The sequence below is a fragment of the Ranitomeya imitator genome, chromosome 2, assembly GCF_032444005.1.
Source record: "Ranitomeya imitator isolate aRanImi1 chromosome 2, aRanImi1.pri, whole genome shotgun sequence".
Taxonomy (NCBI): Eukaryota; Metazoa; Chordata; class Amphibia; order Anura; family Dendrobatidae; genus Ranitomeya; species Ranitomeya imitator.
The window spans coordinates 562,454,813-562,473,975 of NC_091283.1; the positions used below are offsets into that span (position 1 = coordinate 562,454,813).

The window sequence follows — 19,163 nt, forward strand, 5'->3', positions numbered from 1 at the left end:
GGCAACACCCCATAGGCAGATCCTGTAGTATAAGGCAGCACGCCATAGGTAGACACTGTAGTATAAGGCAGCACCCCATAGGCAGATTCTGTAGTATAAGGCAGCACCTCATAGGCAGACCCTGCAGTATAAGACAGCACCCCATAGGCAGACCCTGTATTATAAGGCAGCACCCCATAGGCAGACCCTGTAGTATAAGGCAGCACCCCATAGGTAGACCCTGTAGTATAAGACAGCACCCCATAGGCAGACCCTGTAGTATAAGACAGCACCCCATAGGCAGATCCTGTAGTATAAGGCAGCACCCCATAGGTAGACACTGTAGTATAAGGCGGCACCCCATAGGCAGATCCTGTAGAATAAGGCAGCACCCCATAGGCAGATCCTGTAGTATAAGGCAGCACCCCATAGGTAGACACTGTAGTATAAGGCGGCACCCCATAGGCAGATCCTGTAGTATAAGGCAGCACCCCCATAGGCAGACCATGTATTATAAGGCAGCACCCCATAGGCAGACCCTGTAGTATAAGACAGCACCCCATAGGCAGACCCTGTAGTATAAGGCAGCACCCCATAGGCAGACCCTGTAGTATAAGGCAGCATCCCATAGGTAGACACTGTAGTATAAGACAGCACCCCATAGGCAGACCCTGTAGTATAAGGCAGCACCCCTATAGGCAGATCCTGTAGTATAAGGCAACACCCCATAGGTAGACACTGTAGTATAAGGCAGCACCCCATAGGCAGATCCTGTAGTATAAGGCAGCATCCCATAGGTAGACACTGTAGTATAAGGCAGCACCCCATAGGCAGACCCTGTATTAAAAGACAGCACCCCATAAGCAGACCCTGTAGTATAAAGCAGCACCCCCATTGGCAGATCCTGTAGTATAAGGCAGCTCCCCCATAGGCAGATCCTGTAGTATAAGACAGCACCCCATAGGCAGATCCTGTAGTTCAAGGCAGCACCCTCATAGGCAGATCCTGTAGTATAAGGCAGCACCCCATAGGCAGACCCTGTAGTATAAGGCAGCACCCCATAGGCAGACCCTGTAGTATAAGGCAGCACCCCATAGGCAGACCCTGTAGTATAAGGCAGCACCCCCATAGGCAGATCCTGTAGTATAAGGCAGCACCCCATAGGCAGATCCAGATTATGTAGCTTGACCATATGACATCTGGCTTTTTTGTGTCTGTAAGTCATGTTGACATGTTGCAGAAATACTGTTTTTTTTTTCTTTTCTGCAGATGTCCCCACCAAACTACACAATAACATCATATTGTAACATAAAATCTTCTCCCTCTTATTTGATGCGTTTTTGGTGCAGATGTGAAGCTGCTTTTTTAATGTGTTTTTTTTATAGCACAGGAAAAGTAACTGCAGTTTTCCGGGTGTTATTTTGTTTTTTAGGCTCCACATAGAAGACAAGAGAGTAAAAAAAGCACCAAAACCACACAGATCAGCAGCCTTTTAGACTGCAGTGGGCAGAATTTTCATGAAATCACATCCCCTTTGCTTGGACAGTTAAACTGCAGAATTTCTGTCCAAAAAAGTAGCAGAAAATATGCAACATTTACGCTACATGTGAACAAGGTCTAAATTGTTAAAAGGAACCGGTCACCCCCAAAATCGATGGTGAGGTAAGCTCACCGTCATCAGGGGCTTATCTACAGCATTCTGGAATGCTGTAGATAAGCCGCCAATGTTACCTGAAAGAGGAGAAAAAGACGTTAGATTATACTCACCCAGGGGCGGTCCCGCTGCGGTCTGGTCAAATGGGTGTCTCAGGTCCGCTCCGGCACCTCCTATCTACATTCCATGATGTCCTCTTCTGGTCTTCACGACCTTCTGCTGACCTGTCCAAAGCGACTATTGAGGGTCGGAGGCACTTTAGATCACTCACCTCCATGCTGAGAAAGGCCTTTGTTACAAGTGGGGTTTTTCTCTGAGGCTTATCTTTAATTGTAGGGGGAAAAATGCAGTTTTTCTTACACCTGAGGAGGGTTTCCTATTTTTGAAATCCCACGATGTTATTTCTTCCATTCCTGCATCTACTTCCACAGGTCCAGGCCATGTCACATGAGCTCAATTTGTCATTTTTTGATTTGCGTACCTGGATTTTCTAATATTGTATGATATTGTGCTTCTATTGTTCACTTGTTCAATCTTAAATATTTGTTATTGGTACTAATGAGTGTCTCCTTGGCCTTGCGCTGCACGGACTTTTCCCCCCGGTACAAGAAGGAGAGCCATTTTCTTGGTTTCCCTCTAATGCTTTAGTACTGTAAAGTTTAAAGTTTGTACTTTTCTTTGTCTATTTAGTCTTGGTAGTGATTTCTTTTTCTTGTTACTTTCCAGCCGGTGATTGCCTTCTAACGCCAATTTTTTCATTCTTTTTTTCTCTCATGGTGCTTAATTTGGTTACCTATAATGTGAGGAGTCTTAATAGCCCGAATAGACGTTTTTCCTTTTAGAGGGAAATTAATAAATCTGTTGCGGATGTGGTGTGCCTGCAAGAGACTAAATTTAAGATACATAATCATCCTGCATTTACCCTAAAACATTACCAACATGTTTTTGAAGCCTCGGTCCCTCTAAAGGGGCAGGCGTTATGACCCTGAACAGAGACTCCTTGTTGTTTGAACAATTGGAGGAATTGGTTGATGTGAATGGTCATTTTCATGTCCTTGTTTGCAAGCTAAATTCCCAAATTCACACAATTGTAAATATTTATGCTCCTTATAAGGGTCAAATTAAATTTTTAGATAAGTTGCTGGAAAAAAATTGAACCACTTAAAAATGGCATTCTTTTACTTTTAGGAGACTTTAATTTGGTCCCTGATAATATACTTGATGCCTCATCCTCAAATAGGCTTAACTTCCCCTCCTTAAATAATTGGTTTTTTACTCACGAACTTTATGACATCTTTAGATGTTTAAACTCCACTTCAAGGGAATACACATATTTTTCTGACTCCCATTTGTCAGCTTCTTGCATTGATCTGATATTATCAGATGTGTTCTCCCTCCCTAGATTTTCCTCTATATCCATTGGTAATAAATCCATTTTGGATCATGCCCCTGTCATTGCCAAATTGATTGAAGGTCACTCTGTCAATAATCAACCATTGTGGAAGTGTAATGCTTCTATTTTTCAAAATCCTACATACCATGGGGAAATTTCTAGATCTCTTAACCTTTATTTTTCTGAGAATGTGTATCAACCCTTTCAAGCCATTCCTCCAGTGGAACGCGCACAAGGCGGTTCTACTTGGCACTCTCATTCATATTTCCTCCCGTATTAAAAATTTTAACCGCCAAAAGATTAAACGTTTGCAAGCCTTGATTAAAGAGAAGGAGTTGGAGCTGGCATTGTCCAATAGAACCACCCCTTGTTCCACTTTAACTGATTTATCCCATCTTAGGAATAAATTAAGAGCCACAATTTTTTCATTTTATTACTCTGCGGTCAAACAATCAAAAATCAATCACTATATGTCCCTTAACAAGCCCACTCGTTTTATGTTTAATAGAATTAAAAAGGTTAGAATACGTAACCGAATGGACAAGATCATTTCTCCAAAGGGCATTTCTCTCATCCACCCACAGGACACTGCAAATGAATTTGCACAATATTTCAATCAATTATGTAATTTGCGGTCTGATCCCACTCTTCCCATTCCAGGTGCGAGATCTATTGATGACTTTTTATCTTCTGTCAATCTTCCACAACTTGATTCCATGGATGCAGACTTTGTGGCTGCTCCTTTTACTGAAGAAGAGATTAGTGACACAATAAAACAATTGAAATCTTATAAGGCCCCTGGTCCTGATGGTTATAGCAATAATTATTATAAATCATTCCGTGAAATTCTTGTCCCCCATTTAGTTAAAATTTTTAATGCTGCTGCGTCCATTGGTTCTTTCCCTATGGAAAATTTGGATGCCACAATTATACTTATTCCCAAGCCTTATACTAGTCCTGATTAAATACTTAATTACCATCCCATTTCATTAATTAATACTGATCTCAAAATTTATTCCAAAGTCTTAGCTAACCGCCTTAACCTTATTTTGCCCAGATTAATTTCCACGGACCAGATTGGATTTATCAAGCATCGGCAATCCATTGAAGGTACCAGGAGGCTGATAAATATTATTAAATTAATTAATTCCCCAAAAATTATCTCCACTTTAATTTCCCTTGATGCAGAGAAAGCGTTTGATTGCTTAAATTGGACTTTTCTCAAATGTTAAAACTAGAGGTACAGTAATGTATACACTAGCGGCGCTTGTGAGATGGATAGAGGTAGCTGCAGGTACTGCTCCTCACCACACCGAGGAGAAGGGAGAAAAAATTTTTACGAGAAACAAAACTGTATATAACAGTATATGTACCTGCGCTTGACCTTATAGAGAAACTATAGTACATAAACACGATAGGTAGTTACCTTCACGGTGGGAAAACAGTAATGGATCCGTTTAGGGTGCATAAAGTAAGACTGGAGTAGCTGGTATGCAGGGACTGACTGAAATAATCGGTGTGCCGGGACTAGAATGGGGAAAAACAATGGCAATGTTGCAATAAATATGTAAATAAAATCATACGAGTAATAACTAAAAACCCCGAGCAGTAAGCAGCCTCATATAAATAGTGCGTATATATATGTGGTCTTACAGGCGGTACCTCCAATATAGTAGAGATCAAGTACCTGTCTTATGGTAAGCCCCGGGGAGGAAGTTAGAAAAAATAACACTAAAAGAAATCCGCAACTTGTAGGTAATAGTCGCACTGTAGAAACGTTGCACTTAGCTCAATTGAGCGTAACAGTGTAGAAGTTAGGAGCGTTGTACTTAGCTCAATGAAGCGATGTGGTTGAAGTGTCCTCAGGCGGCTAATGCAGGCGCCGTCCCGGCCGGTGACGGGCGCTCGCGCGGCCTGTGTGAAGTCCTGTACGATGCTGTGCAGGACCTGCGGTGACGTTCGGGTCACGTGCTAAGGAGTCACGTGGTGCCCTGGATGATGCTACGGAGCGCTGTGGGAGCCAAACCAACGCGTTTCGGAAAAAACTTCGGTTTCCTTCATCAGGGTAGGCTCCCCTACCTGTACCGCCTGAGCGCTGCACCTGCTGCTATTACCAGCCCTGCTCCCGGATCCAGCAAGCGCACAGAGCTGGTAATAGCAGCAGGTGCAGCGCTCAGGCGGTACAGGTAGGGGAGCCTACCCTGATGAAGGAAACCGAAGTTTTTTCCGAAACGCGTTGGTTTGGCTCCCACAGCGCTCCGTAGCATCATCCAGGGCACCACGTGACTCCTTAGCACGTGACCCGAACGTCACCGCAGGTCCTGCACAGCATCGTACAGGACTTCACACAGGCCGCGCGAGCGCCCGTCACCGGCCGGGACGGCGCCTGCATTAGCCGCCTGAGGACACTTCAACCACATCGCTTCATTGAGCTAAGTACAACGCTCCTAACTTCTACACTGTTACGCTCAATTGAGCTAAGTGCAACGTTTCTACAGTGCGACTATTACCTACAAGTTGCGGATTTCTTTTAGTGTTATTTTTTCTAACTTCCTCCCCGGGGCTTACCATAAGACAGGTACTTGATCTCTACTATATTGGAGGTACCGCCTGTAAGACCACATATATATACGCACTATTTATATGAGGCTGCTTACTGCTCGGGGTTTTTAGTTATTACTCGTATGATTTTATTTACATATTTATTGCAACATTGCCATTGTTTTTCCCCATTCTAGTCCCGGCACACCGATTATTTCAGTCAGTCCCTGCATACCAGCTACTCCAGTCTTACTTTATGCACCCTAAACGGATCCATTACTGTTTTCCCACCGTGAAGGTAACTACCTATCGTGTTTATGTACTATAGTTTCTCTATAAGGTCAAGCGCAGGTACATATACTGTTATATACAGTTTTGTTTTCTCAAATGTTCCCTACGAAAATTTGGCTTTGATTTGGACTTTATAAATATAATTATGGCTTTATATTACGATCCTCAGGCAAAAATGTATACTAATAATCACTTTTCTTCCCCATTTCCAATCTCTAATGGTACTCGGCAGGGTTGCCCCCTTTCTCCACTGCTTTTTGCCCTTGCCATAGAGCCATTAGCCCAGCTCATTAGAGATAATCCCTCCATAGAGGGAGTTCGCACGGATCGTAAGGAATTTAAAATCAGTTTATATGCTGATGATATTCTCCTGTCCCTTACCAAGCCTTGTTGTTCTAGTCCAAATTTCCAAACCCTTCTTAAAAATTTTTCATTTTTTTCGTATTTTAAAATAAACGAGTCCAAGTTGAAAATTTTTCAATTTAACCTCACTGATTCTCAAATCTGGAGTATAAAGGATATTTCGCCCTGGAGTTGGGCGGAGATGGATATTGCTTATTTGGGTCTGAGATTTTCTAGAAACCTTAGCTCCTTGATTCCCAGCAATTTGGATTCTCTTATTGCTTCCATTTCTAAATAGCTTAGATTTTATGATGATAAAGTATTATCGTGGTGGGGAATGTACCTTATTGTAAAATCAATAATTCTTCCCAAGATCCTCTATATCTTCAGGTCCCTTCCTTTACTTGTTTCTACTTCCAACAAGAGAGCTCGTATAGCCTCTTGTCAACTGTATAAACATAAATTGCGTGGGGGTATGGGTCTTCCTAATGTTTCGGCCTATTATGTCTCTAATTTAATTAAACAGAGTCTATATTGGTGGTCTGCAGATCATACACCTTCATGGGTAGAATTGGAATTATATTTTAATAGAAATTCTCCACCTTGTAATATTATTATCAATTTATTCACCTCTAAGTCTTTGCTTCGGTCTGATCATCCAATATTTGTAGCTGTTCTTGTGGCATGGCAGAAATTTCTCAAAATTAAAAGTGGTTTCACTAGAATGGAACTTATGCTGAGACTTCCCCTCTCTTTTTTGGCTACTTTTTTCTCATTTGATCTGCATTCAAGTTGGGCTGACTGGGGAATCTCTAAACTACATGACATCTTTGATGGTAACAAGTTTGTTTCATTTACCCACCTTAAAGATAGGTTTGGTGTTCCCTCATCGGCTTTTATGCAGTTTACTATTTTAGAGGATTTTTGAGGCCACTGGTGACTGGTCGTCCTCCTTTATCGGAGCCAGCGATTACTATTTTATGGAACTCCGGTCATAGCATATTTTGGTCTACTGAATACAGTGGAGTATCCAGGGGGGGCAGCCAGGGCATGTGCCCCGGGCGCATCCAACAGGGGGGCGCCAGCGGGCCGCCTGATGATGCGGTGGTCCAAGGAGGCTCCTCGTCGGTGGCATTCTGCCACCCCCACACGGAGATAGCCGGCTCAGAGAACGGGACTGTCAAATTGACAGCCAACTCAGAGAAAGTGCTGTGCGTCAAATCCCAGCGGCATAACTACCCCACAGCAGAGCCCCTCCACCGCAGAGAGCCGCACACCACAGCTGTTGCTGCTGCTGCTCTGTCTGTGCGCACAGGACCTGTGATGAGGTCACAGGAGGGGAGGAGTCAGGAGTCACATAATCAGGGGCCTCCGTGTAGTGCAGGACTCTGCTGGCTCTCATGGTTCTGTACGAGGGTAAGCTTTTGTGTGGGGTCAGGAGTGGTTTGTGTGGATGTGTGGATGTAGCAGAGCCGTGTGTGTACGAGGTGTACAGAGCAAAGCCGTGTGTGCAAGGTGTATGGAGCGGAGCCGTGTGTGTACGAGGTATACAGAGCGGAACTGGGTGTGGGTAAGGTGTATGGAGCGGAGCCTTGTGTGTACGAGGTGTACGGAGCGGAACTGGGTGTGTGCAAGGTGTATGAAACAGAGCCGCGTGTGTATGAGGTGTATGGAGTGGAACTGGGTGTGTGCAAGGTGTATGGAGCGGAGCCGTGTGTGTATGAGGTGTACGGAGCAGAGCTGGGTGTGTACGAGGTGTACGGAGTGGAGCCGTGTGTGCTATGTGTATGGAGCGAAGTCATGTGTGTCTATGAGGTGTATGGAGCAGAGCTGGGAGTGTGCAAGGTGCATGGAGCGGAGCCGCGTGTGTACGAGGTGTACGGAGCGGAACTGGGTGTGTGCAAGGTGTATGGAGCGGAGCCGTGTGTGTATGAGGTGTACGGAGCGGAACTGGGTGTGTGCAAGGTGTATGGAGTAGAGCCGTGTGTGTACGAGGTGTACAGAGCAGAACTGGGTGTGTGCAAGGTGTATGGAGCAGAGCCGTGTGTGCACGAGGTGTACAGAGTGGAGCCGTGTGTGTGCGAGGTGTGCAAGGCGGAGCTGTGTGTGTACGAGGTGTACAGAGCGGAGCCATGTGTGTGCGAGGTGTACAGAGCAGAGCCGTGTGTGTGTATGAGGTGTACAGAGCGGAGCCGTGTGTGTACGAGGTGTACAGAGCAGATCCGTGTGCGTACGAGGTGTACAGAGCAGATCCGTGTGCGTACGAGGTGTACAGAGCAGAGCCGCGTGTGTACAAGCTGTACGGAGCAGAGCCGCGTGTGTACAAGGTGTATGGAGTGGAGCCACGTGTGTACAAGGTGTACGGAGCTCCGCTGCATGTGTAGGAGTAACTAGGTGTGGCCATTATACTGTACGCAATGTGTGTGTGTTTGTGCATGCATGCGTAGCGCTGCGGGTGAATGTGCAGAGACGTAAATGGTTTTGTGTGTGTATGGGGAGGAGAGGCGAGGGCAATGATGGGGCTGACAGGGAGAGTGCAATAATTGGTATGGAGGGGGAGGAGGAAATGATGGATGTGGTGGAATGGGCAATGATGGGGGTGGGGGAGAAAATTATGGAGGTGGTGGAATGGGCAATGATGGGGGTGGAGGGAGGCAATGATGGAGGTGAAATTGGAATGGGCAATGATGGTGGTGGGGGGACAATGCAATGATGGTGGGGAGGAGGAAATCATGGAGGTGGTGGAAAGGGCAATAATGAAGGGGGAAGAAATGATGGAGGTGGTAGAATGGACAAGCATGGTGGTGGTGGTGAGCACACTGATGATATCGGAGGGGGAGAAAATGATGGAGGTGGTGGAATGGGCAAGTATGGTGATAGCAGCGAAAAGGACAATGATGACGGTGGTGGAAAGGGCAATGATGGGGATGGTGGGGGAAGAGAAAATGATGGATATGGTGGAAAAGGCAAAGGAGGAAATGATGGAGGTGGTGGAATGGGAAATTATGGGGTGGTGGGGGAGAAAGCAAAGATAGTGGTGGTGGAGAAGGCAAAGATGGAGGTGGTGAAGAGAGCAGTGATGGGGTGGGGTAGAGGAAAATATTGGGCATATATGAGGAAACAGTACAGGAGAATGGGGGCATATCTGAGGAAACAGTATGGGGGATGGGTGCAGACAGTATGAGGAGCGAATGGGGGAATGTATGTGGACACAGTGTGAGTAGCGATGTGAAAAATGTATGTGGACAGAGTACGGGGAGTGAGGGTGATGGGTGTTGTGAATTCTGTGGTTAAGCTCCCTCCTGTGGTCATGAGTGGTACTGCGGCTGGTTCTGTCTATGAGCTTCCTTTGGTGGATGTGAGTGGGGCTGCGGCTTCTGAGTTTCCTTCCTCAGGTGACGAGGTTAAGTCGTTAGGTGCTGCTCTATTTAACTCCACCTAGTTCTTTGTTCCTGGCCTCCAGTCAATGTTCCAGTATTGGTCTTGCTCTCTCCTGGATTGTTTTTGTGGCCTGTCTTCACTGCATAAGCTAAGTTCTGCTTGTGTTACTTTTGTTTGCTATTTTTTCTGTCCAGCTTGCTATATTGGTTTTTCTTGCTTGCTGGAAGCTCTGGGACGCAGAGGGAGCACCTCCGTACCGTTAGTCGGTGCGGAGGGTCTTTTTGCGCCCTCTGCGTGGTTGTTTGTAGGTTTTTGTGCTGACCGCAAAGCTATCTTTCCTATCCTCGGTCTATTCAGTAAGTCGGGCCTCACTTTGCTTAAACCTATTTCATCTCTGTGTTTGTATTTTCATCTTTACTCACAGTCATTATATGTGGGGGGCTGCCTTTTCCTTTGGGGAATTTCTCTGAGGCAAGGTAGGCTTATTTTTCTATCTTCAGGGCTAGCTAGTTTCTCAGGCTGTGCCCGAGGCGCCTAGGTTTGGTCAGGAGCGCTCCACGGCTACCTCTAGTGTGGTGTGATAGGATTAGGGATTGCGGTCAGCAGAGTTCCCACGTCTCAGAGCTCATCCTATGTTATTAGTAACTATCAGGTCACTTTGTGTGCTCTTAACCACCAGGTCCATTGTGTTTCTGAATCACCAGTTCTTAACAGATGGGATGTGTGCAGACACAGTATGGGGAGTCAGGTGATCAGGCAGTATAGAAAGTGAGGAGGTAAATATATGAGGAGACAGTATGGTGAACAGGAGGGATGTGAGAGGAAACAGTATGAGGAGGGAGGGGAATAGTGTGAGGAGACAGTATGGGGGAGAAAAGTGAGTGGGCACAGAATAGAAACTGAGTAGTGGGGGTGTAGCATGGGGGGACAGTGTAAGGGCACAGCCAGGAGGGGACAGTATACCAAGGAGGGGGAGTGTGATGAGAGAGTACAGTACAAATACTGGGCCCTATAGGGGGACACAGTGTGAGAGGACAGTGTGAAGAGAGGGGCCGGTATGGAAAGGAGAGGTCAGTGTGAAGAGCATGTACCATAAGAGGGACAGTGTGGGGGTCATATTTTGTGCAGACAATATAGTGAGGGGCAATTTTTTATTCAGGAGCATTATAATGACACTTGTATCTTTAAGGGCATCATGTGGAGATTTTCTGCAAAAGAGCGGAGAAGATGGAAGCCTGCAGAGACGGCTGTGGATGAGAAAACTCATCATGGGGTCTGGACAAGATGAAGAAAAGGAGAACAGCTGCAGAGACGACATCTATAAGGTACCTGGATGTAAATGTTATTTGTGATACTGACTAATTCTCATGTTTTTATTTATGTTCAAAGCATTAAAGGGGATGTCCAGGTTTGTAATGAGTCTGCAGTCATTCTTTATGACTGCAGACTTCTGACTTCTCACAGTGCGCACTGCACACTGTCAGGATTCTCTCGTGATGGCGATTTACATTAATGCGGTCACGTGCTGACTAGATATGTGTGGCCTCAGTCAATGAAAATGAACTGAGTCTAGTCAGAATGTGTTCAGAAGTATACAAATCACATACTTGTGCCGACATGACTGTCCACCGGCAAGGGAGAATCCTAAAAGTGTGCAGTTAATTAGTTCAGAATTCAGAAGCTGCGATGTCAGGATTCAGCTCTGCAGGTTCCAGTAGTCGTCACATGGACACTTCACTCATATGTGATTCTCATACTTATGGTCCTGTGACAATGAGCTTCTCTTTTGCTTCTCTCAGTTTTTCACCGAATATTAAGAGCTTTAGGGAGAGAGGCTCGTGGGCACATGACCGAGTGTGCAAATCGCATATGTCCTGGGGGGGCGGGGGGGGGGGGAGAGGAGGGGGGGCGCCAAAATGTTTTCTTGCCCGGGCTGCCAGAAACCCTAGATACGCCTCTGACTCAATATATCTACCAGTGGTTTAATAACGATTTCAAAATTATAAAATCCCCATACATGAACAAATGGGAATCTGCTTTGAATCTTTCTGTAGCTCTGTAGGCAGTAAGCTTGGGTCTGCTCCCATAGCTATGCAGCAAGCTCCATTCTATTTATATATCTATGTACAAACCTGTTATCTCTGTTGCTATAATGCAGCGACCAGAAATAAGCAGGGCAAAGGTGGGCAACTGCAACTCGAGGGCCACTGCCTTGTGATTGCCCCCCAGGCTGAAAAGTGCCAGCCAGCCAGCCCCTGAACTCAAGGCTGCGCTAAAATTTAGCAACTTTTGGAATGATCATGCCACTTTGGCACTTTTTCCCAGCTGAAACAAAGTGGTTGGAGCTGGCGTTGTACGGGGTTGTGGCGATGAGGACCACCGGTTGTCAAATTCATGATGAGCAGCAGCCTTTGCTACACAGCAAATCTTACTCCAGCAGAGACTAGAGTAAGATTTATGGGAAGTGCACACGGAGGCACATGTCACTCGTCAGACACTTCTGATTTATTAAGAGCCTCTTAATCAGGAACCTTTGATTTCCAACCCCTTCCATTCAACAAAGGCAGCGTGAAGATTGCCAGTCTTGATAAATAGGGGCCATAATACCACCTGTTTTAATGTTATGTATGTGGTGCCAGGGTCGGACACAGGTATAAGATACCCCTGTGCAATAACAGTATATGGGCCCTTTGCAGTCCAATAGCTCATCATAATGCACAATTCCCCTTGCTTTGGAGGTGGATGTGGACCCCCCTACCCTCTTGGGGACCTGTTCGGCTGCACAGGTTTCACAAATGGTATGTCCGGACCATCCTGAGTTTTGCGGTTTGAAAGTAATCGTGTATTATAAGTTGGCAGTGAGGTATAAACTTTGCATTTTTGTGTAGAGTGAGTAGAATAGATGCAGAAGGCAGCACTATTAGATGTAATACACACCTTGCCCTCCAGGTGTCTCCCTTGCTCTGCACTATATTTGCTTTTCAGGACTATAAATCCTGATTTACATTATGATTTCATTATAGATCACCTTATATATTGAGTGGAGCCATTTAATGAAGAAAACATCATAAAACATGTTGTCTACTCTCTGACTTACAAAAAATATTGGCATCTTTTATGGCTTCTGGTTATAATCGATGGTCATGCTCTCTACATTATTGTAATCAAGGTAATCTAAAAATACTGATCATGGCCCTAACTTTATTTATAGCCTTAAAGGGGTACTCCAACTGCAGACATTTATGACATATCTACACTTGACCTCACCTAGCTGCTGTTCACTGATCTGAATCTTATTCTGTATCTATTTATAGGTCTTTAAGCGCATATTAATGTCCTCCCGTGAATATCCCGTGACTCCAATTGGCTCATTGCCATCTTAATTCCTCACAGCCTTCTTCATTAACATATAAATACCTAACGTAAGTACTACGATATATTACTTTATAACACATTAGCATTTGTCTTTATGGTTTTTTTTTTATGTACGTTCTGTAAAACCAAATGTAAGGAAACGATCCATCCATTAAATCGACTTATCGGTTCAATAAGATTTAAAAAAAAAAAAAGACAAAAATGTGGCCTCCTTACACTATTAATTAAAGGGAACCTGTCACCTGAATTTGGCGGGACCAGTTTTGGGTCATATGGGCGGGGTTTTCGGGTGTTTGATTCACCCTTTCCTTACCCGCTGGCTGCATGCTGGCCGCAATATTGGATTGAAGTTCATTCTCTGTCCTCCGGAGTACACGCCAGTGCAAGGCAATATTGCCTTGGGCAGGCATGTACTCCGGAGGACAGAGAATGAACTTCAATCCAATATTGCGGCCAGCATGCAGCCAGCGGGTAAGGAAAGGGTGAATCAAACACCCGAAAACCCCGCCCATATGACCCAAAACTGGTCCCGCCAAATTCAGGTGACAGGTTCCCTTTAAATGTTAATAAGTATCAGGGTTTTATGCATTCAGGAACCCAAATAAACTATTATTACCATAAATCATAGTGAAATAAAGCCGTAAGTGCATGCACCCTCACCACACAATATAAATTTGAATCACAAATAATGGAAAAATGTAATAAAATCTAAAAGATTTGTACTTGTTTATGTAAATGCCAGATATTCCCAATGTCCAATAGGACATACAGCTTTAAGACAAACTGAGGGTCTTCAGTAGTGGCTGACAGGAGTGAAAGTTTCCCGTTCTCTGCGCTAGTCACTAGCAAAATCTTAAACCCCTTATAGACCGGTCACGTGAGCGATCAACAACTTAATTCAGAAGATGTCATCATGAGCCGGCAGCTCAGCAGATCAGTGGACACCAGCAGCACCTACTGACCTAGGCTCCTGTCTCCTGTAGCTTCTTCTTGGCCCCAGTCGGGAGCGGTCCACCAAGGTCAGTGCTAAACACAGGTGAGTAATCTCATTGAGAAGATACAAAAGCTCTAAGATAGATATAGATTTTATATATATATATATATATATATATATATACACACACTTTTGTCACTACTGTCGGAATATTTTTGTTTCTCATCCTGACTACTACAGATGTGTCCATTCTTACCTTTCCACGAATTACGTAAAGGTCACCAAAGACTTGGAACTTAAAATTTGGCCAATTCCCCCCTCCCCCAAAGCAAACCACTAATACTGGGATATTTAGAGCCAAGAAAGTCGTGAGAAAGGACACATCTGTATGTTATTCCCGACTTGTATCTTTTGCAAATCTGGTTGGTGACAATTTTCTGAATGTACATAGATAGACAAATGTAGCAGAGCTGAATTAGCAAGTCTCGGAGTTTAGGCAATGTAGTAGGTTCGCTTGCGGTACTATGTTAAACCACCGCCAATATGTACAAGTAGGAAATCTGCCACCTGTGACAAGCCCAGCTCTGCTACATTTGTAAAGTTGGTCATTTCTGCGTTATCCTGTTTATCAGCAGATTACATCCAGCACAAACACAGCATAGACACGTCCGTTACCATTTAACATGTTTACCCTATAAGTGCTCATTTACAAACCTCTCCTCCACAATTAACACATAGCAATTATATTAACAGGACCACTCTACTTCTGACGTCCATATCTCACATGCAGTGCATTCTATCATTAATGCTGTGCAGGCTCACATAGACAATTATTTTAAGTGTGGGTTGGTTCACGCATCACCCGGTGTAGCAACGTTCAGGCTTTCCATTTTCATTCATCGAGAGGTTTTATCAAAGGGTCTATCTAGATTGCAAAAATGCTCATTTTTGGATGGCCATTTTTCAAAATAATTGAACTAAAAGATTTATTTTATTTTTTTAGAAAAGCTGACAGATTTTAATTAATTCATTGGAAGATTAAATTGACCAATCCATGACACAGTTAACTCTTTACTGTTTTTCCACTGATGTAGATAAACCTTCCAGTACACATTAGATTGGGAGATCGTGGGATCTTAAAGGGGTTTTATCAGGAACAAAATACATTTTAATGAATTGATCTTAGAATAATCATTTCCACAATTGGAAAGGTTTTAAATAAAATATCCCTGTGCTGAGATAATCTTATAGATTTGCCCCTGTTGTGACTGTGCAGGAACATGGTCTGATCATATCACAGCTCCTGGGCACAGGAACACAGCTGCTTCAGGGGCACTTGGAGAACCATCAAAAAAAAGAGTTGTACAACAAAGACTCTTAACTAAGGCAAGCCATCTTGGCCCTGTTACAGCTAAACAGGCCCAACCAGGATACTACCACCATGTTTTCACAGATGGCATGAGGTCTTCATGCTGTAATGAGGTGTTTTTTTCCAAACATTATGGTTCTAATTTACATAAAAAAAACTATTTTGATCTCATCTATCCACAAAAACATTGTTCCAATACCCTTCTGGCTTGTCCAGTTGTTCTTTAGCGAACTGCAGTCGCCAGCAATATTTTTCTTGGAGAGCAGTGGGTTTCTTCTTGTAATCTTGCCATGGACCCCATAGTGTTCTCCAAATGATGGATTCATGTGCATTTACATTAGATAATGTGAGAGAGGCCTTTAGCTGCTTAGAAGTTACCTTAAGTGACTTTGCTGACTATTATATACCTTGCTCTTTGTTGGTCGACCACTTCGGCGGAGTGTAATAATGGTCTAGAATTTTCCTCCATTTGTGCACAATCTGTGTATTGGTGGAGTTCAAACTCTTTCAAAATGGGTTTGTAACCTTTTGCAGTCTGATCAAGTTCAACTCTTTCAAGATCCTCAAAAATCTTCTTTCTTTAAGCAATGATTCTTTTCCATAAACATGTGTTGTGACTTTGTTCTTTAAGTAAAGCAGGCTACCCACTCACACGTGATTGTCCTCTCATTGACTAAAAACACCAGACTAATTTTATCTTCAAATTATTTGCTAAAGATTCACATAATTTTATGGTTACAGACATATGATATTGGGTCATTTTCCACAATAAAAAAATGATAAAATAATATTTTTGATTTGGTTCTCCATCTACTTTTTAGGTCAAATTTATGCAAAAAAAAAAAAAAAATTCGGAGTTGTTCCCAACAGGCTGTGGTTGACTTGGCATACTGGATGTTGTAGTGTCTAGTAATGAGTGCTTGAATACGGTGCTCGAGTGACATACAGAACATGTAGGGATTGCCTGTTTGTTAGGCAATCCCTTCATGTTTTTTGGCTAACAGCAGCGATACATGCGGGGACGCAAACACATCACTCGAGCCCCCGCAATACTCTATGCATACCGGAGCACCTTAGGCAAACTCGAGTAACGAGCACTTGGACTCATCACTAGTAGTTTTATAACAGTTGTTGAACCACAGGTTGAAAAACAACTGTTTTTGAATTAGAATTTTAGAGTTTTAGAATTGTATGAGATTTTTTATTTCACAACCAAGTAAATGTTTTTCCATGGTGCAGGGTGGTACAGACAATTCACAACTTTGGGCCAAAAAGACAATCCAATGTTGTTTTGCTTCTGGTTCCCAGCTGTGCAGAGAAGGGTAATACTGCTCCATGAAACTGAAAGGGAATATGCCCACCCATCAGTAAATGATGGTGGGCTTACCTGCTTGTGTTATAAAATGTATCTAAACCTTCCAATTATAGGGTACGAGAAATTTACTTGAATATTCATAGGGGGATGATGGGGGATGATGGACACCTAAATGGATGTGATGTGTCTACCTTCTGACACCGTTCATGACCTTTGCTGGATGAGTCATAGAAACAGTATTTATAAGCGTTGCTGACAGATGCCTGCTTATTTCCAACAGGATTTGCTATTGGGACATTCATAGAGACCCAGATCTTGCCATGTCTGTACTGAATGCATTACCATTCATGAGGCCAGTCCACATCCGATCACCACGCCAGCAGAGACGCCACACGCTTCCTGCCAGTGAATTTCGCTGTCTTTCCCCAGAAGACGCAGTCAGTGTGTTTGAGATAGAAAGAGAAGGTAAGTAAAAAAGAAAAATATTTAGAATTAGAGTCCTCAGTGGATGATAGCTTTTAGTGGCTAACTGAAAAGATGGTAACAAATTGCAAGTTTTCGAGACTACTCGGGCCTCTTCATCAGGCATCAATAAAGATGCATTTAAGGGGTTTTATACTTTCTTATCATCATGGCCAAAATAACAGCACATTCCCACCCTGCTGCATTAGGCTACGTTCACATTTGCGTTGTGCGCCGCTGCGTCGGCGACGCAACGCACGACGCAAATAAAAACGCACCAAAACGCACGCAAAAACGCTGCGTTTTGCGACGCATGCGTCGTTTTTTGCCGAAATTTGGACGCAAGAAAAATGCAACTTGTTGCGTTTTCTTGGTTCGACGCTTGCGGCAAAAAAGACGCATGTGTCGCACAACGCAACAAACAAAAACGCATGCGTCCCCCATGTTAAATATAGGGGCGCATGACGCATGCGTCGCCGCTGCGTCACCCGCGCAAACTAGCATAACGCTAGTGTGAACGTAGCCTTAGTAAGAAGCACTATTGGAAGAATCATCCAATTTTTTTTAGGATCGGCCAACAATCCAATGTCTATAGGATTGTCTGCAGACCCCACAATATGTAAAATTGAGGCAGTTTATGCTGCTGGAATAGGGTTTATAGAAAGCAGACACCTAGCCATGACTAGTCGCATCTTCTTTTGCATCTGAGTGGAGGAATCGAGGATAAGGGTTCTTTCACATTGCTTTCAGGCACCCGTTCCTTGGCCCCCTCAGTGCTTAAGTCCAAACCCCCAGCAAAGTAGGATTTGGATGTATGTGCCGATGGGACCAAAGAACGGGTGCCTGAAGGCACCTTAAGACACCCCTATCCAGCAGAACTACATTGTTTGCAAATTGGGTAAGGATTTGGACTATGGGTAGGCGAAAGGGGCAAAACTGGGGCACTATAATGAGACCCGTTTTTTTCTCCCAATGTTCACCACTGTCAGGATCCGCTATGTAAGACCTAGTGAACCTTTGCAAAGTAAAGCCACATAATAAACTCACTCGGCATCATGATTTTGGTTTAGTTCTTACGACTCCAAATGAATTGTGATCCTCACCGATTCCTATATCCTAACAGCCTTTATATCAGTATCTGGAGAATGTCCTCTCCATCTGGATGAAGTTCGTCATTTCTTGACCCTTTGCCCGGAGCTGTCGCTTGGCTGGTTTGAAGAGGGACGTCTTGTGGCATTTATCATTGGATCATTATGGGATCAGGACAAGCTCAATCAGGTAACTGAAATTACACTCAGAAAATTCTATAATTAGGACAATGCCTCAACAGCAATTTTCATCATAATTAGAATTTCAAACATGATGCTAAGAAGTTCCTTTCAGATGTCTAAAATGGTCAATTAGTTATTCAGGCTGCATTGTATGTGGTTCGTGTGGAAGGTTTCTCTACTTAGAGAGCCCATAGAAATAGAGTATTGTGCTGAATATAAATAATAAATTACTGATTGTTATTGATCATCTTTGTTTCCTCCTAGGATGCCCTCACCTTGCACAAACCACACGGGTCATCAGTCCACATCCATGTCCTTGCTGTACACCGCACATTTCGGCAGCAGGGCAAGGGATCCATCCTGCTCTGGCGTTACCTTCAGTACCTGCGTTGTCTGCCTTTTGCACGGCGGGCTGCACTAATGTGTGAAGATTTCCTGGTTCCTTTCTACTCCAAGTGTGGCTTCAAGGCTGTGGGCCCATGTGACATAACGGTTGGACCCCTGACCTTTATTGAGATGCAATGTCCAGTCAAAGGTCACGCCTTCATGCGTAGAAATAGTGGTTGTTAGCTCCTAACTCTACTACTCCTCTAACTCTTTTGCTTCTCAAGGGTTGCAGCATATTGCAGAAAAGTACATTTTACTTTTGATGCTTAGCAAAAGTGTTAGTAACGAGGGTCTGACAAGGTTATGCGCTTAGTAATTCAGGTATTGAGTGGTTAATACAAATGTATGGCGTCCTATGGCCCTGGGTTCAGGTGGTACTTCTGTATAAAATCCTATAATCTTGCAAATTATTTCACTGTACAAAACCCCACATAATATAATCTGTCATATTAAATCTGTTTTTTTTCTA

At 43.9% G+C, this 19,163-nt stretch overlaps 1 protein-coding gene across 1 annotated transcript; it reads left to right on the forward strand.

Moving 5' to 3' along the window:
• Nucleotides 1-13,854: 13,854 nt before the first annotated feature.
• On the forward strand, nt 13,855-19,163 carry AANAT (aralkylamine N-acetyltransferase). Its single transcript, XM_069755732.1, has 4 exons — nt 13,855-13,992; nt 16,855-17,039; nt 18,160-18,314; nt 18,572-19,163. Exons 2-4 carry the CDS (start codon nt 16,895-16,897, stop codon nt 18,875-18,877), a joined length of 606 nt encoding a protein of 201 aa, XP_069611833.1. The 5' UTR covers nt 13,855-13,992; nt 16,855-16,894; the 3' UTR covers nt 18,878-19,163.